The sequence below is a fragment of the Rhipicephalus microplus genome, chromosome 2 (assembly GCF_043290135.1).
Source record: "Rhipicephalus microplus isolate Deutch F79 chromosome 2, USDA_Rmic, whole genome shotgun sequence".
NCBI classification, from domain to species: domain Eukaryota; kingdom Metazoa; phylum Arthropoda; class Arachnida; order Ixodida; family Ixodidae; genus Rhipicephalus; species Rhipicephalus microplus.
This window is the reverse complement of record NC_134701.1, coordinates 198880034-198901608: the sequence shown is the minus strand read 5'-3', so window position 1 is coordinate 198901608 and position 21575 is coordinate 198880034. Positions and strand designations below refer to the sequence as shown.

Genomic DNA, 21575 nt, shown 5'->3' with positions numbered 1-21575 from the left:
AAATCGCCAGGTCGCTAGTGCATCCCCTCTGCGCTGAAGTTAAACGGCTGTTCATTTTGACTCTCCCCCGTTGCTCGGGTTAGCATTTCCATTTCATTTCGATGAACCACCGAGCAGTTTCTGCCGCTGGAACTATACAAGGGACTTTCACAGCTGTCATTCTACCGTCACCGAGTTTGGTTACGTGATTTGAGTGACGTATTTGTTGGTTTGCTGTTAAATACGTATATATGCAAGTCTGTGGAAACGAAATAGGAAAACGAAAAGAAAATATAAACAATAATTGAAACTGTAAGCGTTAGGATGGAGCCACATTTGTAGCCAAACAACGTTGTGCTGTGACAAGACTACATGTTCGTGACGCGTGCCGATAGCCCGCTTTCGCTGGTGCGAATTTCTGAGTTCAATTTATTAAAAAAACGAAGTGGCTTTATATATATATATATATATATATATATATATATATATATATATATATATATATATATATATATATATATATATATATATATATATATATATATATATATATATATATATATATATATATATATATATATATATATATATATATAATTTATTTTACAGCCCAGCGACTAGACATGTTTTGAAGACGTTGGATCGAAAGGCCTTTTAATATCTCCTTCTTATCTTAGCGTAAAAACGTGTTATAGCAACACAATGCCAGGTTTCTCGCAGGGTCCACGCTTTGTGCGTCTATTAATTTTCTGCAAATAAACGCCACCCATTACGTACTATACGGATGTCCCGCTGAAATTCCGTGCACAAATAAGCAGTTTTCAGAAGAGTATATATTTGTAGCAACAGGAAAGGTACGTCTTTGTTGCTCTTGTCGCCGCTGCAGCGAGATCATCAAGCACTTGAGGGGACAGCGTCGTGAAGCCGTACGCGGCTTCAATGTGACGATTGCGATACCACGAAGTTGAGTGAACTGCGGCTGATCGCTCCTTCATGCTTGTAATTTGTACGTTTGCCGACTGCTTCGCGTTGATCCAACTCCTAGCACACAAGCACAAAATAATGTGTTTGTTCGTTTTTCTTTTTTCCTAGTGTATTGAATGACACCCCTGCCCTGCATGTTGCGAATAAATAGGCGGGAAAGACCATGGCTTGGTCTCATTGCAATTGGCGGCACTATATAGCTGCTAAGTAACAGCCAAGACACGCGCAAGCAATAGGTTCTCAGGGGAATTGTAGATATGGACATTAGTACAGTAAAGTTACAAAACAAGTGTATAAACCATGAGCAACTCGTGATTCGCGCGTCGTCATGTCCTCGGCACACTAATACTATTAAAAAAACAGTACAGCTGTATTAAAGTCAGTGCGTATCTCATTAAAAGCGCCCAATTTTAATCTAGGCCGCACGCGAAAAGTGGTTTGCTATTGGCTGACATTTTGTGCGGTCACCGGTGATGACGCAAGCATCCAGTTCAACAGCCACGCCACATACAATCGCTAACAGCTTATAGTACGAGCAGCTCATATTAACCGGAGGTGGTATGCCATAGCTTCAACAACACTTAACGCTGTTAGCGCAACGAACATATATACATAACGCTCGGCGCAAGTGGCTTAGCGTTATCCCGGCTGAGCGGGCAAATAACCGGGTCCACCACGTATTAAAACGACAAGGACACACGAAGCTTACCGTTGCGTCGTGTCATGCTTGCCCGTTGGTCGACACTGCAGCCTATAATGCGAGCCCTAAGCGCTCTCCTGCGCTTTCGCACCGCATGCCGCGAAAGGTGCTACGTTGCGACGCCAGCATCTGCGCGTCCCTGTACGTATCCGGGGGCTCACCGCAGTCGTGCGGATACAGTCATCGCCTCGCCGCCTCTACGAAGCGGACGGACCGGCAGCAACGATCGAGGGAGTGCGTGACAGACAATGCGGGCTGATAAGGAAACGGTTGCCGTTATCGCCAGTGTGTGGATGTCCTTACCCCTCTCGGCGATAAACCAATGGCTTCGCCGCCGCGTAATTGGTAGACCATGGAGAAGGAGGAATACCCAGAGGCGGCGAAGGGGCTTATGATTTCCCAAAGAATGAGTTGAGTCGGCCGGCGTATACACTACGGAAACACTCGCTGCTAGATTATACTGCTGGTTCCTCAATGAGTGTTGTGCGGTGTAGAGGCAACGGAAAACTTAAGAACATACATTGAAGAAGAACGGCTATTTCGGCTAGTTGGTTAAATTCCACGGTAATAAGGGTTGTCCTCTTTGCTTTCCTTGCCTCGTCTTTCGGTTCACGTTTCTTCTAGCACCTTCGTGCTTGCGCTGCAACCCTTATCACCATGGTATTAAGAACATACCTCGGATATATCATTCCCCAATGAAGAGTCGCACGTGACGGGGGTGGCCTTCATCCGCTTCCGTTTCGTAGTTATTCGCTGCGTGTTCATGGGGGATTGCTCTCCCACTGCGTCGATTTGTCCGGCGTGGTATTCAATAATTAGAGTGGGCAAGAGAACCAGTAAACAGAAAGTGAGAGAGTAAGAAAGAGAGGCCCCGCCGCGGTGGCCTAGTGGCTAAGGTACTCGGCTGCTGACCCGCAGGTCGCGGGATCGAATCCCGGCTGCGGCGGCTGCATTTTCGATAAGGGCGAAAATTCTGTAGGCCCGCGTTCTCAGATTTGGGTGCGCGTTAAAGAACCCCCGGTGGTCGAAATTTCCGTACTCCTCCACTATACGGCGTCTCTCATAATCATATGGTTATTTTGGGACGTTAGACCCCACGTATCTATCAATCAGTTAGAAATAGATAGAAAGAAAAACAAAGAACGAAATAGAGAGAAAATGGACGAAAGAAATATGTACGAAGACAGAGAAACAACGAGACAGTGACATAAAGAAACAGACGCGGAACAAAGGTGGGAAAAATGGATAGCAATTCATAAGCATAAACAAAGAAACAGAGCATTAGAAGAAAGAGGAAGCAAGAAATAGAGAGAGAGAGAGAGAGAGAGAATAAAGAAAAAAGAAAGACAAGGTGACGCATAGTGAGAGGAAGGAAGAAATAGAAAGAAACAGGAACACCACAGAAAAAAACGGAGGGAAAGAAAAATGCATCAGGGAAGTTTCTAGCCTTGCCCCACTATTCTGCAAGCTGCGCAATTGTTCTCTAAATAAAATGAAAGGATCCGTCCGTAAGAACAGGTAAGAAGAACAAAAGTTTGGGCTTTATTTAGTCTTGCATATCTGCTGTGGTATTCCATCTACAAAAAAAAAGGGGGGGGGGAACGATAGGATGTCCTCGTTTTCCTGTGTTAGCGTGCGTTTTCAATATCAAGTATAGCCGTTAGAAAAGATACGAGCGCTAGATAAATGTTTCGGTCGACTGATCAAGCAATTTATCGATTGATTAGTCGACATCGTGTATGCGTGGCTACGAGCACAGCTGAGAACCAGACATCAAAAACACTCGTCACGGCATAATACTACGCCGCTGACAGAACCATAAACACCACCCATGTCCCCCTGGACTCGCTTGCTGGATTCCGTGCCGACCGGTTGTGCCCTCGCGATCTCCGGCGTCAGCGTAGTTCTGGCCGACTGGGCTCGCCCTACGTCATCCCCTGACGCCGATGACCTTCAACGACAGTGCAGCTCTGACCGACTGGGCTTGCTCTACGCCATCTACTGACGCCGACAAGAGCTCTCGCAAGTGGTGCCCCGTGCTCGGACTCCTGTGACCGTGTTTCCATCTTTCCTGTCTCTCTTATCCCCTCAGTTTGTTGTCGCTCCTTATGGCTTACCACCTCACGTCTCTTCCTCTTTTCTACACCTTTACTCCTACCCCTTTTATCCCTCCTCACCCCCATCCCTTGTGAGCTACTGTTGAGGTGTCGCTCACTGAAGCAGACAGTTACGGGGCTCACTTTTCTCTTCCTTTCTCTCTTAAGAATCACCTCTCCCCTGGGACATGCTGATACCTAAGTACTGAGGGTACCTTTTGCAGCGCATCTAGGTGTCGTATTCACTGCGGCATCACTTCACTGCTAGTTAACGAAGCAGTATCCCCGAATAAAACAAAAATAAACAATAACACAGTACCCGACATCACGTAGCGCCCGTGATGAACAGCTGGCCGTGAGTCCCGTTTACGGAATCGGCGTACTTTTCACAGCCGTCGCGTGCACAGTGCGCGCATGCAGACACCCCTCTAGTCACGACTCTGGCGCTGTAGTGCCACAAGTTCATTTCCTTTTCTTTCTTTTTACGTTACTCTGACACTGGAGGGAGCGATTAGTAGAGCAAGCGCTTTTCGTCGCCTGAAATGTGGCGACTGCTCTACAGCGCCTTTCTGCATAGTGATAATAAAAGTAAATAATGATAACAGTATCACACGATTAGAAACAATACTGAGTCTGAGAAAGTTAAACAATACAGGAGCTTTTGGCGTCCAAGTGCTACATCATCTTGACCTCACGGAGTCGTGCTCAGTCTGCAGGGTAAAGGGCTCAAGAAGTTTGTGTTGTTATCGAAGGAAGAAATGACGGATATACATGCAGTGGACTGCGTAAACCGGGGTCATTGGCACCTGCATCGGGTAAAATTTTAGTCAAGCGACTCTTTCATGCCAGCCGTGCAGCTTATTTTGGGCACGTTTTGAGAGGATCAACCAGTTTGCTGCACGCAACTACAAGGGCGAGTTGAAGTGCTTTGCATTTAGTGCGATAGCACGACATTATAATAATTTTTGGGCTGTTGTTATATGTGCGTACCAAAATAACGATACGATTATGAATGGCGCCATATTGCAGGGTTACGGAAATTTCGACCACCAGGGGCGTTCTTGTGTGCGCCTAAATCGAAGCACATGGGCCTCCAGCTTTTTGCCTCCATAGAAAATGCGGCCGGCACGGCTGGGAACGAATTCCACAAGCGCTAGGCATGTAAAGCAGCATAACCGCTAGATCACTGTGGTGGTTGACAACAGCATTCACTGCGATGTTTTACAGGCAATAGCGAATGTCGTCTGAGCCAACAACGAGTCAAGGTCATCTCATCGAAGTAAAACGAAATTACGTCGCCAGTAATTAACGCTACCGGTCCTCGGATAAGATTGGCTGAATTTTTCACTCTGAGAGTGAAGTTTATGAAAGCGAACATCCCACCCTAAACAGAGTTGCATAAAGGAACACGAGCGAACGAAGAGTGAATGGAACGTAGTCGAAGGAGAACGTTAGACAAAAAAGTACGGACGCAGCAATCACTTGCGGGAGGAACAGCTTACGCCACCAGAAATGACCCCGCAGGTCGCGGGATCGAATCCCGGCTGCGGCGGCTGCATTTCCGATGGTGGCGGAAACGTCGTAGGCCCGTGTGCTCAGACTTGGGTGCACGTTAAAAAACCCCAGGTGGTGGAAATTTCTGGAGCCCTCCACTACGGCGTCTCTCATAATCATATGGTGGTTTTGGGACGTTAAACCTCACATATCAATCAATCAATCAATCACCGCCAGAAATGTTTGCTGGTTTACACGATGCCGACGCTTGCCTGCTGAATTTGTATAAACAGGTTTTCGTCCTGCAAGTTTAATGTCGGAGTGTCTTGGCGTTGCGTAAAAGAACAAAAAAAAAAAGGAAAGGAAAATGTGGAAGGGGGTAGCTTTTATTTATGAATTCCCAAACCTTTATGACGAAACGCGTATTTAGTTTTGCGATTGCTGTTCAGACTACGCGTATCCATTGTTTCGTCAAGACGCTAAAGGTGAGAGAGAGAGAGAAAATGGAGGGAGAGAGGAGGAACGTTGCAGTGTAAATGCGACGCGACGTTTTACATTTGCATTTAGATAGATTTGCTGTGTGCATATATGTTGTGGCTGCTATACAAGTTCATCTTGTTTTGTTTTGTTTTCTGGCTCACGTTAATATAGCTACGAGCTTTTGTTTGCTAGTTTGTCTGCGAACACATGGACGTGGCTTGCGTCGCTTCTCTATACGCAAGTGACGCACAGAAGCACCCACATCCTGAATGTATAAAGACGATGTTCGCGTTCATATTCGTTTATGTCGGGGAACTGCGCACGTAAACGACTTCGCATCCTGCCGCAGTGGGCTTCTGTACGTTTTGCGCGTTGACGGTGTAGCGTAAACGAAACGTGATTCCATTTCCAGCGGACGTTGGACGTGTATATATACACAGGCGGTATTGCGTGCGACGTCACGCCGCTCTCCCCTTATCGGCTCTTTCATGTTTCAGTATCCACCGTTGCAGGGTAGCAACTAAGGTGTCGCTATGCTTAGCTCGAGTGCGTGGTTTCCATTCCCAGCAATGGCTGCCGCATTTTGACACCGGCGAAATGTGAGAACACCCGTGCACCTATATTCATAGGCATGCATGCGCACGAGAGTGGCAGGGAGGGGGGCGCCCCCCTCCCCTCTCTAGGCACCTATAAGGGGGGGGGGGACACAAAGTCTGCCCCATACATAGACTCAGTAGGGAGGGGGGCGCATGCGACAAACTTCAGCCTCCTCCCATGAAGGGAAACCCTACGCACGCCTTTGCTTAGATTTATGCGCGCGCTGTAAAAAAAACCTCGTGTCGACGAAACTCATTCGATATCTCTTTCGCCCCGCTGTGGACCTGTCAAAACAATGCAGCCCTTGTTTCTCGTGCACCCAAACCCTATGCATGAGAGGGTTGGGGGCGGTCCAGGTCGGTTGTTCAGAACATCATGCGCAAAAGGCCTTGGTACAGAGAGGTGCGGCGGCGCCTTCAACCAATGGAATAGGCACCCGACAGTGGACTAGAGGGCGTGACGAAGCTGTTTGGGCAGCCTCAGCATTGTTGGTACCAACCGCCAGGGATACTAAGAGAATGGAACGCTCACTGAACGCAGTGACACGCCGAAGTGTCAGTGCAATTTTTTGGCGCGTTTTCAAAGAACGCTTCCTGGGCGCTTACATAATCAGTAATGACCCCCTTGCTTACAATTAAAAAAATGATACGCACGTACAAGTTTGGTTTTGCTGCGTCTACTCGCTAGGCTACGCATTGGAAGACTCGGTTTTGCTGCGCCTACTCGCTATGCTGTGTGTATTGGCGCTACCATCAGATCTCGTAAACTGCATTGCCGGGTGCCTATAGACTAATAGTCTGTAGGGACATCTAAAGAGGTCCCACACCTCTTTTTGCTGAACGCTCTTCACCAGCACCGCCCGTGTGAACCCGCGTACTGTGCGATATCAGAGCACGGTAACGAACGCTCAGACGGTGCAAAGTTTCAAAGTGTTCCACTATACAGCGTGCTTCATAATGTCGTTGTTTTGACATGAAAAGAAAAAACAACACCGGATATTATTATTACGTACAGTTTGTTATATCGAACATTTTTAGCAAGTGATTTGAGGGTATACATACCCGGTTTATAGGCGCAAGTGCACCGGGGCAGTTTTGATCAAAATAAGTATCGTCATACGCAGCAGCGTCGTCCTTACGAAGATGTCAAGAACGGTACTCAAAGCGGTGTACAGGTTCGGACGTCTAATAATTTGCGAGAAATTTGCATGAAAAAACCTTGAATGAGTCGAGGGCACGGATCGTGTGATGAAGGGATGCCTGTGAGGCTCGCTTCAGAGTTTAAACAAGGGCAGGTAGGTAATCCTGGTTGAGTCAGCACGCAGAACTTATGTGTACTTCACCAGCTCGATGCTGCCAAAAGAAGTCGCAGTTTCAGGCAAGGCAAGCGGTACAGTAAACGTGTGACGAAGCGAAGTCTGCCTCCTACTCCGCCGCTGCTTATTACTGGTATTTCATCATCACAATAATAATAATAATAATAATAATAATAATAATAATAATAATAATAATAATAATAATAATAATAATAATAATAATAATAATAATAATAATCCTGACTACGCCCACTGCAGGACAAAGGCCTCTCCCATGTCCCGCCAGTTAACCCGGTCCTGTGCTTGTTGCTGCCATTTTATACCCGCAAACTTCCTAATCTCATCTGCCCACCTATAAATTTCTGTCCCTCCTTCACTCGCTTGCCTTCTCTTGGAACCAATTCAGCAAAATGACCAACAATTATCCTGCCTACGTGCTACGTGGCCGGCCCATGCCTATTTTCTTCTTGATTTGAACAATAATATATCCTTAACCCCGGTTTGTTCCCTGACCCACTCTGCTCTCTTCCTGTCTTTTCAGGTTGCACCTATAATTTTCATTTCCATTAATTTGCTGCGTCGTCCTCAACTTACACTGAACCCTCTTTGTAAGCCTCCAGGTTTTTGCTCCGTGGGTAAGTACCGGTAAGGTGCAGCTGTTACATACCTGAGTCCTATTGAGAGATAGCATTTATAAGATCACAAATTCGGTTCGGTGAACACCGTTGCCATCGTCACTGTTGGTAAGAGGCTAGGTGCGTTAACCTTATAGCCAGATTTTCCTTCATAGAAATGGGACATAAAAAAAAAAATGTCGAAGCCTCGATGTCTACTTCGGGGGTTAGTTCAACATAAATCTTTCCCTTTAGCAAAAACCACGTTCAAAACATTGTGTAAAAAATCGCTCAGTGCGAACGTGCTGTTCTCGCGTGCTTTTCGTTATTGTAAAGCTGGCTTTACTGCTATGCAGTTTGTCCAACTAGGGACCTGGTGGTGGTGGTAGTGGTTAGAAGAGGAAAAAGGCACCCAATTTCTGCAGCCCGGTAGGGAGCACGGCGCAGTGCCTGCGGGGAAGGGAAATGGGAGAAACGTGGAAAGAAGCTAGGGACCCAAACGCACGCGTTACAACGCGTTCTCTGTTTACATGTGGAGTAGGCGCGTCGCCGAGTCGAGACGTTTCGCGCTTACGCGTCGTGACGTGTGCATGTAGTTAGAGCGTAGTTAATCGGGCTAGTCACCGAAAACAGCGTGGCGAAGCACACTTTACTTTTGACTCGGCTGTCGTGTCGTAAGCGTGCATAACAGACATGTCCTAGCACGTACGTGCAACTATACTACCTCGTCTCCGCCTGAAGCGTGACGGGAGCGACCAGTATGTTGAATATGCAGCTGAGGGTAGCGCACTTGTGGGTTAAATAAAGGACTAGATATTGATTTCATTTGCTCGCACTGATCGTCTGTTCAAAGGTGGGCTGCTATTGACAAAGAGGCTTTGTGCTGAAGAAATTCGGCAGATCCCATGCACCTGGGAATGAACGTTATGCGAAGCATGCGGAGGGAAGGTGACCGTGTTGCATTTTTTAATGAGCGCACGTCATGAAATGATGCTAAATATATGTACAAATGTTGCACGCACAGACATATGTTGAAGAGATGCAGACGTTTACATAACCAGTTGTTAACACTTGCGCAATGATGTCAACTAGAACATGTGTATTAGCAACAGCAAAAGCTGATATGAAGCGCTGATGGTCGCGACGATGCTGGCCCTGGACACTTCTGCATAAATCAACTTCACCGCATGGCACCTAATCACAATTGACGTTAACCCGTCGTGACGGCTGTATCAAAGACGTACATATGTAATGCATATAAAATTGGGTAGGTAGCACGCCCCGCCGCGATGGTCTAGTGGCTAAGGTACTCGGCTGCTGACCCGCAGGTCGCGGGATCGAATGCCGGCTGCGGCAGCTGCATTTACGATCGACGCGTAAATGTTGTAGGCCCGTGTGCTCAGATTTGGGTGCACATTAAAGAACCTCAGGTGGTCGGAATTTCCGGAGTCCTCCACTACGGCGTCTTTCATAATCATATGGTGCTTTTGGGACGTTAAACTCCACATATCAATTATGGGTGGGGAGCACTGGAACCACTATTGACGTTTTACGAAGATTAGCGTCTGTTTGAAAAGTAGCTCCGAAACCTGGTGATAAAATGTTTGTACTGCCACACAGAATGCTTCCTTCTGGGACCTTGATATTTATTATTTGCATTCGTCGGGGGGTCCTATGTGAGGTTTTTCTTAACACTGACATTTATTTTATGCCTTTGTTTGGTTGACGCTACCGATGTGGGATATTGCTTAATGCTCACGTGTTAAAAATGCCCATATGTGTTCTCGTCGTTCCTGGATAGATACTAAGTGTCAATCACCTGTGACACATTCCCCCATACCAGAGGCACATAACCGCCCGTAGGCATGTGCCATGGTATGGCGGTAAGTGTTTGACGACGAACGCGACGGGATTGTGACATTATTCATGCCTTGACCAGCGCGTCATATTCGTCGAACCATCTTACCCTCCCATGCCAATTTTGGTTCATGCCAAGCTAAGGGGGTGATCATGAGAGCACCCAAATGTAAGCGGCTATATAGATAGATAGATAGATAGATAGATAGATAGATAGATAGATAGATAGATAGATAGATAGATAGATAGATAGATAGATAGATAGATAGATAGATAGATAGATAGACAGACAGACAGACAGACAGACAGACAGACAGACAGACAGACAGACAGACAGACAGACAGACAGACAGACAGACAGACAGACAGACAGACAGACAGATAGATAGACAGATAGATAGATAGATAGATAGATAGATAGATAGATAGATAGATAGATAGATAGATAGATAGATAGATAGATAGATAGATAGATAGATAGATAGATAGATAGATACGCTCAAAGTCGCTGAAGTTCGTTAAAAAATGCCATGAGTTTCAAAGAAATAATGCGGCTTCACAATGGTGGTGTGGCTGTTGCCAATCATATCAGATCTGGGTGGCCTTTCATGTTTCTATTCACCTTTGTTCTTCTTCCTCTTATTTTTTAAAAATTTCTATACGTTTATTCTATTTTTTTTTTCGTTCATTTCTTTCTTTCTCCTCGCCATAATTTTTTCTCACTCTTTCTGTCTTTTTTCTATTGTCTTTCTCTCTATCAGTTTTTTTCCCTATTGTTCTTTTTTTCTCTATATTTCTCGATACATGTTTTGCTCTTTGTATTTTTATATCTTTTTTGACGGTTTTCCCCCGTCTGTCTTTCTTTCCATGTCTCTCTATATTTTCATGTTGTTACTTCCCTTATTTCTATCTATTTGTGTCTCTCTTTTCGGTCTCGTTCGTTTTTCCATCCGAGTTATTGGGTGCGACGCCGGGAGTATTGGCGCACTAGTTGTGAGAGCCAAGCTGAAAAAAGTTTCTGCCTATCCATGTGCTGGACATATTATTAGCGAGGCCGGCCCGGCAACGAATAGCGCTTAGGAAGATAAAGTTCTGTGAATTAGGTGCCTGATGCTTAAAATCAGGCAGCCGGTCTTGTTTGCATCTCCGTGGTTAGGTAACTATGTGCCTTTCCTGCCCACTCATGTAACATTTCCCTTGCTTCTAGCGAGATACTTTATAGAGATAAAAAAATGTGCACCGTTGCATAATTGTATCGCGCAGAGGTCAGCTCAACGGCAGTGTACATGGAAGATGGCGTGAAAAACAAAAGAACAGAAGGGAAAAGTACAGAGGTGTGGTTAAGGTGAAGACAGGCGGGAAAGATAGCCACACGATAACTCCCACACGCGAGCGCTATCAGCACTAAAACAAGCTTACCTCGTTTAACGGGGTTTCTCAGCCATTTCCGCCGGTGTAGTGCACAAAGCCGTGCTCCAGATCCGCTTGCGTATTTCACATTCCGATGTCCGCCACTGGAGGAGGCCTTCCGGTCAGAGCCTGCAGATAAGCGAGATATCCAGGCGTAATCCCGTATATCGCAGATGACACGTATCACTGTGACGCTCCTCTTCGGTGTACTCGTTTAGTTCAACAGAGTGACTGCGTCGAATTACGTGTGGCGTACATAACGCCCACAGCAACAGGTGCCCAGCGCAAAAATGCAAAGACGAGAATATGTTAACAATGGCAGTCACATCCGAAGTTTCATCGAGACTGTGCAAAAGATTTGTATATCGTTTAGCACGTTCTGTGAGCCGGCGTTCGTTCTCGGTAGCACGTGTTCAGGAGTTCGCCGCTGTGTGTGCAATAAACTCTTGGTAAGCTTTTGGTGAGGATGGACACAAACAAGTCTTCAGCTGATGAATAAGCAAACACACAAGACGGATTCACCCCGAGATACTCCAGGTGCGTGAAAGTGGTCGTGCAACACTCAGTACTCTGTCCTTTACCGAAACCATCCGGAATCAGTTTGGAGATCACTCTTCTTACGGAAAAGTTGGCGTTGAAGTCGCTTGTCGCGCATTTGAACATTCAGATGTATTTCGCTGGTGATGGGGGTTAGCTGCCGCTTGTGACTCCAGCATCCCAAATATATCGAGTCGATCCTGCCAGTCTACTTAAGGTCCTCGTTTATCCAAATGGACCAGACACCGATTTGAAAGTCTAAATACCTGGTCTTCCACGTGAACAGCACTGAATGGAGACGCTGCCGCGAGTGCATATCCAAATCGGTCTAACTGAAACGCTCGCTTCGATGGTCTGGAAAACGGCAGCAATCGAAATTTTCTGCGAAGTAGCAGCACGATGAATATCCTCTTGCGGCACTTTTGTCCAATTCACTGCAGGCGCTATCGGTCCAGTCTCTGCTGCCCGGGTCTCACAACACGTCGTGGACACACTTCAAGTACGATGAAACAAATCTTCCCTTTTACACAACCATGGGAGGGAGGTCGTGCCGGGACAGACGTATGGATGATGATGGTTCGATGAGTAGATTAGTGCTGGGTTCGCCTGGGTCATTTAGGAAAAACAGGGTGCCCGTTCCTTCGCCAACATTCACATCGGCTCGCGCTCTGACAAACGCAGTACATCACCGGGGAATGGTACTCGGGGACAAAGTGCCTCCGGGCGCCGCGTCTCCTCCCATCTGGACAACGGCACGGCTAAAACTTCTTGATAGGAGCACGCAGCTGACTCTCGAATTCCAGCAGCACGGCTGAGCGAGGCGAGAGCTCCGCGGTATATAACGTGGTGGCGGGAGCAGCCGGCGCGCTAGGTAAACACACCGCACGGGCGACTTGCAACAGCGCGCCCCGGCGCAGGATGCTTCCCGCGCGTTCCGCGGCCCTGCAGCTTATCCGCGTGCGAGTGCGTGCGGCACGCCCCGATGGCGCAGAGCGCGGGGGGGGGGGGGGGGGGGGGGGGAACGGAAACGGAAGTAGCGACGCCGGGGGGCGGACACCAAGAAAACAGGGAAGGGGGGAAAGCGACGGTAAGCTGATACGTGGAGCGAAAGCGACGTCTTCGCAGATAGGGTCTTTGCGCGCGCTTGAGGGAGAAGGAAAAAGAGAGAGAGGTGGTGCATGTAGGCTAGCAAGTGGCCCTTTAATCATCCCCTACCCTCTCTCTTTTTTTTGTTCACCCGATATGCCCAATTCCTGTCGTCTTTTTTCAAGAGAATTGATTCCCTTATCTTTACGCAACGGAAAGTGGGTAGTGTGCCGATCCTAATTATTTTAGCGGGTTGTGCATCCTGACCATTTCACGGATAAAGTACTGGCTATAGCCAGGAAACTAAAAAAAATGAGGCAGATCCCACGTACTTAAGAATCGACGTTATGCGAAGCATGCAACGGGAAGGTGACCGTGTTGCAATTTCTTTTATTGAGCGATGCGTCATGAAATGACGCTAAATAAATGTATAAATGTTGACGTTTCACGAAAATCACTGTTGACGTTTCACGAAAATTATGTCTATTTGAAAAGTAGTTCTGAGACCTAGCGTAGCTCTGTGGTAGAATGCTTCGTTGCCTAGCAAAATGCTTGGGTTCGATTCCAGCTAAGACCCAGACATTTATTCTTTGCATTCGTCGGGCTGGTGCTACCGATGCCTGGTATTTCTTAATGCTCGCGCGTTAAAATTGCCCTTGTATGTTCTCCTCGTTCCTGGGTAGATACTAAGTGTCCACCACCTGTGCCACATACCCGCATACCAGCGACACATACCCGCCCGTGGGTATATGCCACTGTCTGGCGAGAATAGTTTAATGACATACGCGACGGGATTGTGACAATATTCAGGTCTTGACAAGCGCGTCATATTCGTCAAACCATCTTACCCTCCCATGATAATTTTGGTTCACGCCAACTTAAGGGGGGTGACAACGAGAACACCCAAAGTAAGTGGCTGGATAGATAGATAGATAGATAGATAGATAGATAGATAGATAGATAGATAGATAGATAGATAGATAGATAGATAGATAGATAGATAGATAGATAGATAGATAGATAGATAGATAGATAGATAGATACGCTTGAAGTCGCTGAAGTTCACTATGAAATGCTTCGCATTTTAAAAAATCACGTGAGCCGTTTGTAATGTGGGGAACAAAAATAGAGATTAGCGAAGAGTTGCTAGAATAAAATGAGAAACTCGCAGCGAGAAATGAAGTGGCATCTACGCGGATATTAAACCCGTAGAGACGTTTCCATTGATATAATCTCAAAAATGAAGCATTGTGATTTTGTATAAGCCCCGCGAAGCGAAGATAACGCAATCAGTATTGTGCAAGTAATACAGATATCACACCAAGAAGCGCAGTCATAAATAGGTGTTGTGTGGTTAGTAGACCTGCAGTTATGACAACAATGTTAGCCTACCCTGTACCGCTGCCACCGTCATCGTTGTAGCCATCGTCGTCATTCTAGTAGTAGTAGTAGTAGTAGTAGTAGTAGAATATATTTCAATAGGTTGGCTTGTAACAAGTCGACTAAACTGTGTATTTGTCCACTACGCCAGCGACACGCTTGTCAGACTACAAATATTGATAATTGTATACAGCCAGGTTTTGTAGGTGCACACACCTTTCCTTTCCTTTCCTTTCCTTTCTTTCTTTCTTTCTTTCTTTCTTTCTTTCTTTCTTTCTTTCTTTCTTTCTTTTTTCTTTCTTTATTTCTTTCTTTCTTTCTTCAGGTGCTGCGCCGGGCTGCACAAATTTATTGCCTTATTTCTTTTCTAACCACCACCACCACCACCACATTTCTTTCATTCTTCCATTCTTTCTTTCTTCTTTCTTTCACTCTCCCTCTCTCATATATGCCACAAGCGCGTGTACACATGAAGTGGACCAGCAAGGAATGAACCCTAATAACGATCGAATCTTGTGCAGGAACGAATATTCCTTGCATGCTGCTGTAAAACTTTATATGCCCGACAATACTCGTCGCTTGCAGGCTCAGTATCACACGTGCCCACACTTAATGAAGCTGCCAAAGTACAAGGAAGTGCTCTGAGTGAGAAACTCCTGCTGTGAAATTGACACAGGTGTCAAGATGGGAATGTTCGCTTTTTAAAAAAGAACTGTTAGCTATACTCAATTTTCAGTGAACACAGCCCGCGAGCGTTATACGTATATTCTGGTGGTTAGGACGGAACCAATATATTACGAGTTCCGTGCATCTGGCTGTCTTTGGTGAGATACGATGGCACCAAGGAAGCAGAAAGGCCACCTTCGTGCTTCTCAGAAACAGAAGCCCAGGACAGCCAGAGCAAAGAAGGGAAGGAAGCGGTCGTCAGTCACGAACGGAGGACAGCCCAGCAAAACCGCATTCACCGGAACTGCCTTCCCCTTGGCTGACGACGACTCGGCTTCTTCGTCGCAGCTCGGCGATGCTGTTGTTCCTGCTCGGACAGCGTGCTTCCGCACAGGCGTGCCTACGGCTAAGGTGGCGGGCACCGAAGGCTACGCCAGGCCAACGGCGCCCACGTAGAGTTCACTCTCAACTTGCGCTCTCGTAAACACTCGCACGTGCAAAAGTGGCGGCGCGTCCGGCGTGCTACGGAATCAGCCAAGCCGGACGCGGAGCCGGCCGACCGGCCAACCGAACCGATGCTCGAAATGTTAACGCGCCACCGGTGGGTGGCTACTACGTTGATTTTTTTTCCCCCTGTCCGCACGCTCCTGAGGAGAAAGAAAGCACGCCGTGCTCTTCGCGCTTGACTTGTTGCGCCACTACAGGCACAGGAAATTGCATTCATTCGGAGGCATTCAAGACAGGTCGCTGGCGGCGAAATCTACCGCCCGAGCTCAATAGAAACACCCCTCCCCCCTTAACAGCCAGCCGCCAAAAACTCCCATCGCCATCCCTGTGTGTGTATACTTGCACGGGTTTCATTCCGTGAGCTTCTTTGGACGCCTGCCACAATGCCTCTGCAAAGGGGACCGCTTGAAAGGAGATCTGGCGCAGCCGTGGGGCTCGTATGAAGTTTATGGCAACCTTTCTTCTTGCTCTTCTTTTTTTTTTTTTGCTCCCTCCTCCCTCCTAGAATTCGCTATTCTCTTGCTTCTTCACCCGTCTGGGCCTTGTCACTTGCTTATGCAGTTTGCTAGCTTGGCATGGATTGAGCAAGGCCCTTGTTTGCGGTCGAGGGGGCTGAGCCAGGCGCGCGTGCCGCGTCGTGTGTTATTTTATTGGGCTACTTTCGCGAGTTGTTTACGAGTCGTTTTCCATACCGAGGCCGCTCCTCGACGACGAATCGGGACATGAGGCGCGCGTGTCGGCCCTGACTCAGTCTGGAGCGGAGTGGATCACTTAAGAGGGGCCTTCTGCGGACAATGCAGGCACTGCGCCGTGCTCCCAACCGGGCTGCAGAAATTAGGTGCCTTTATCCTCTTCTAACCACCACCTCCACCTTTCCCAATGATGCAAAGCGCACACGCGTTCGACTCTAATTAATGCGAACAAACGCTTATTTGGCAAGGCTGTTGCTGGGACAGTTGATATTACGGCAAATCGTTTTGCTTGAGTTGAGGATTGATCTAGTCGAGGCTTAAAGGCTAGCCCATAAAAACGGAGCCAGTCAAAGTATCGGGAGATATCAAGGAGAGTAGCCAGAACTGTTAACACGGACTTTTAATTACAATATTTACATTTTGATGGTAGTGTTGGTACGTAGCGTTGGTAGCATCGGGGATGCTCTCGATGGAAGCTTGATGGGAGCTTCTTGGAGCTTGTCGGGAGCGTCTCGGTGCTCGCGTTTTATGCCCTAGTCTTTCCTGGATTTTCTGCAGGAAAAACAGTTGAGGCCAGTACAGTCCAATGAAATTGCCATCTTCATCTCCACCCCCAAAAAGGGGAAAGATGGAACACCGCCTCATTTCCAACCCAGGAAAAATGGAAGAGGCACGCCCAGTTCGTCCCGTGGCGATGGATTAAACACTGCACAATGCGTACGACACAGCACAGCGCGAAGATGAACATTCCTTCGTGCAGATCAACTCTTGTCCGTCGATGACTCATCGGTACGGTGTGCGGCACCGGGCAGGCCATGGCTTGCGGAAAACGTCGACATGAAGGCACCGCGGACTACGTGGGAAACGTCCCCGCAGACGGATCTCAGATGCTTGCCTCATTGTCCGGTGCACGTTGACGTACAAAGCAAGCAGCATCGACGGCGAACAGCTCTTCCTAAGCCGTCAGTCAGTCAGGCGTGTCCGAAGGGTTTTACGAGAGGCGCCGACAGCACCGGAGAATTGGAAGAACGACTTTCGTCTTGTCGCCTCTCTTGGCCCATCCCTGGGAGCGCTGACCCGGAAGAAATCAGTGTACGCTCAGCTGCAAATGTCTCGCGTGCACAAGTGGCGCCAAGCCGGGGAGGCCGATCATAACAAAATATACAGAGCGTCGCAGCCGTGGTAATATCGAAATTGCTGTTTATTTCATTCATCAGTTATTAAATGCGAAGCATTTCTTAGCAAACTTCGGCGACCTTGAGCGTATCTATCTATCTATCTATCTATCTATCTATCTATCTATCTATCTATCTATCTATCTATCTATCTATCTATCTATCTATCTATCTATCTATCTATCTATCTATCTATCTATCTATCTATCTATCTATCTATCTATCTATCTATCTATCTATCTATCTATCTATCTATCTATCCGCCTATGACTTTTAGTTCTCCTGGCCGTTTCGTTAAAGATATCAATACCGAATTTCGTATAGCACAACATGACTGTATGGCGAGCATAATGAACTAGTCATAACATGACTACCATTGTCATGAATGTCATAATTTACATTTCATGGTCTTGCTGCTCTTGCGGTGGTTTCGTTGACATGACATGCTGCAAAATTGACATGGTATGACATGACTGCATGGTGAACACAAGTAACAGACCCTAACGCAGAAATCATGACTTGCATGTCACGTAAGTGATGACTTATGAGTCATGACTACACGCCATGCTCATGGTGTACGCTCGCAGTCGTTTCACTAGCTTCACATATACCAAATTTAGTGTTACGGAACGTGAATGCATGACGAATGTATATGACAGATGGAAACATGGTAGTCATGAGATGCGTGTCATGTTAGAGCATGACTACATACCACGCTCATGATGCACTCGCGGCCGTCTCGCTAGCCTCACATACACCAAATTTGGTATTAGGCGACGTGAATGGATGACGAAGGTGTGTGACTGGTGAAACATGGTAATCATGAGACGCGTGCCATGTAACAATATGACTACATGTCACACTCATGATGCACTCGTGGCAATTTCATTAGCTTCACATACACCAAATTTGATACTACGGGACGTGATTGGATGACGAAGGTATGTGACTGGCGCAAACATGATTATCTTCATATGCGTGTCATGTAACACCATGACTACGTGCTACGGTCATGATGCGCTCGCGGACGTTTCGCTATCTTCACACGTACCCAATTCGGTATTACGTGACGCGAACGGATGTCATATGTAAATGACACGTCCAAACATGATAATGATGACATGCGTGTCATGTAACAACATGACCACATGCCATGCTCATGATGCGCTCACGGCTGTTTCGCTAGCTCCACATATACCTAATTTCGTATTGCATGACGCAAAAAGATGAAGGTAAATGACATTCCCGCACATGACAATCATGACATGCGTGTCACGTAAAACATGACTACATTCTAAGCTCAGAGCGTGCTCGCGGCCGTTTCACTAGTTCCCCATATACCAAATTTGATATTATGTGACGTGAATAGATGACGAAAGTAAATGACACGTCCAAACGTGATAATCATGATATGGAAGTCATGTACGGCATAATTTACCTCCGCCTCGTAACTTTGTCTGATTTTCAAGTGACTGCCCCGCCGCAGTGGTCTAGTGGCTAAGGTACTCGGCTGCTGACCCGCAGGGCGCGGGTTCGAATCCCGGCTGCGGCGGCTGCATTTCCGATGGAGGCGGAAATGTTGTAGGCCCGTGTGCTCAGATTTGGGTGCACGTTAAAGAACCCCAGGTGGTCTAAATTTCCGGAGCCCTCCACTACGGCGTCTCTCACAATCATGTAGTGGTTTTGGGACGTTAAACCCCACTTATCAATCAATCAATTTTCAAGTGACTTATAAACCTTGCCCATTCGTGCTTCGAATTTCATCCATCACCACTGTACGTGGGATCTGCCAATAATTTTGTTCTGATTAGCGAAGTCACGGGTACACACAAAGTGTTTGTGAAAGTGGTAACATGACATAGCACCATATACACTGCATTTTGCACTTTTTTCCCCTCTTTACTCTGTTTGTTTCAGCCTTGCTAAAGCAGTGCTGTCAGTGACGCGTTACAAGTAACGCTGGTACCGGTAATGCGTTACTTTTTTCGGTATTTAGTAACGCACTCATTACAATTTCGTAACTTTAACGGGTAACGTACTTCCGTTACAATATTTCATTAACGTGGGGTGTTATGTTACTCGTTACTTTTTCATCTTGTATATGTGCCATTTTCCCAGAGCACATCCCAACAAGTTCTTTTGTCGCATAGCTGTCCTCCTGCGGGCTTTGACAACGAAATCGAGGGGGGAATAGCGCTTTTCTTTCTTTTTTTTTTTGTAGAACTTGTTGGTAGATATTTCTGAAAAGCGCCGACTCCATGTGGTGAGTTTGGGGCCATCACCACACAAAGTTTAAAGAAAGCCGTGGAATCCGCCATGACAAACTGTTGAAACATGCTTTCCATTAAAGTGGATTGTTGCAAGTGGATTGCTGGCCCCTGAGCCTTTCCGCGCCCATAAGCCAGGCAGCTCGAAATGAAATCGCACGGGCTGGTTTACTCCATACCAGGTTCTGATTTGCACGCTTCAAACATGGGGGAAGCAAATAAACTTCGTCGAGAGCCTGCGGCAACATAAAACAGATGTCTGCAAGTTCGAGGGACAAAGGAGTACACTCGCTGAGCACAGCATGGTGAATGAACACCACATCAAATTGGACAAGTTCATAAGACAGATGCTTGGGCTAGTTGGTGATTGAGAATCAACATATTTGCACAGCGCAGGACTAGTTACGATGTAACTACCAAACAAGAGACAAGAACAGAAACAGCGCTCTTTCTGTCCTTGTCTCTTCTTCTGTAGTTACATCGTAACTACTTGTAGTCTTGCGCTGTGCAAATATGTTGGACAAGTTGGCCATCGTAGACTCAGAGCCCAATCAATAAGCAGCTTTTTGTGGAATCGTGGCACATCCAGAAGACAGCCGGTATCTTAACCGGACTACAGGTCCACTACAGATAGAGCCTGCCCAAACGGAATTCCGCACATCATGAACAATGAGAGTGGCCCCATGGCAGGAAGAAAATCTTGAAAAAGAATGCGACCGAAGGATGCGTAAAACGTCAATTTTCTCGCGAAGAAAAAAAAGCTGTTTTTAATTTTTTCTCGCTACCTTGGTTGGCTCGGTTTCTCGTTATTCTCTGTTTCCACTAAAGCCCATAACTACTGCTGTCACACGAGCACTGTGGCTAACCACAGTTACAGGCAGCTGATTATCACAAACCAAGGGCTTAGGCAGAATGTTTTTTTTTTTGGGGGGGGGGGGGCACCTTCTTCAATGGGGGCCGGGTAGTTATTCTTTATAGTGAGGAGAGGAAAACAATTCCTCGGCCCGCACCATAAACATAGCATCATCATCATCATCATCATCATCATCATTATCATCATCAGCCTGACTACGTCAACTGCAGGACAAAGGCCTCTCCCATGTTCCGCAAGTTAACCCTGTCCTGTGCTTGCTGCTGTCAATTTATACCTGCAAACTTCTTAATCTCATCTGCCCACCTAACCTTCTGTCTCCCCCTAACCCGCTTGCCTTCTCTGGGAATCCAGTTAGTTACCCTTAACGACCAGCGGTTATCCTGTCTACGCGGTACATGCCCAGCCCATGTCCATTTCTTCTTCTTGATTTCAGCTATGATATACTTAACCCCCGTTTGTTCCCTAATCCACTCTGCTTTTTTCTTGTCTCTTAAGTTTACACCTACCATTTTTCTTTCCATTGCTCGCTGCGTCGTCCTCAATTTAAGCTGAACCCTTTTTGTAAGTCTCCAGGTTTCTGCTCCGTAGCTAAGTACCGGCAAGATACAGCTGTTATATACATTTCCCTTGAGGGATAGTGGCAATTTACCTGTCATAATTTGAGAGTGCTTGCCAAATGTGCTCCACCCCATTCTTATTCTTCTAGTTACTTCAATCTCGTGGTTCGGCTCCGCGGTTATCACCTGCCCTAAGTAGACATAGTCTTTTTCAACTTGAAGTGCACTATTACCTATCTCGAAGCGCTGCTTTTTTCCGAGGTTGTTGTACATTACTTTCGTTTTCTGCAGATTCATTTTAAGACCCA

General features: G+C 46.8%; 1 protein-coding gene across 2 annotated transcripts in view; it reads right to left on the bottom strand.

Annotated features, from left to right (window-relative positions):
* The window catches only part of LOC119170496 (phosphatidylinositol 4-phosphate 3-kinase C2 domain-containing subunit beta-like), a 29342-nt gene extending 16346 nt beyond the window's left edge, over positions 1-12996 (bottom strand). Inside the window, exon 1 of one of the 2 annotated variants that reach the window (XM_075887236.1) lies at positions 11536-12996. Coding sequence is in view for 1 of the 2 variants with exons in the window: in XM_075887235.1 (XP_075743350.1) it covers positions 1673-1688 (16 nt within the window). In the remaining variant the exon portion in view is untranslated. Of the gene's footprint in view, positions 1-1672; positions 1981-11535 lie in introns of those variants that run through there. The other variant, XM_075887235.1, reaches the window with a different exon arrangement.
* Between the last annotated feature and the right edge of the window lie 8579 nt (positions 12997-21575).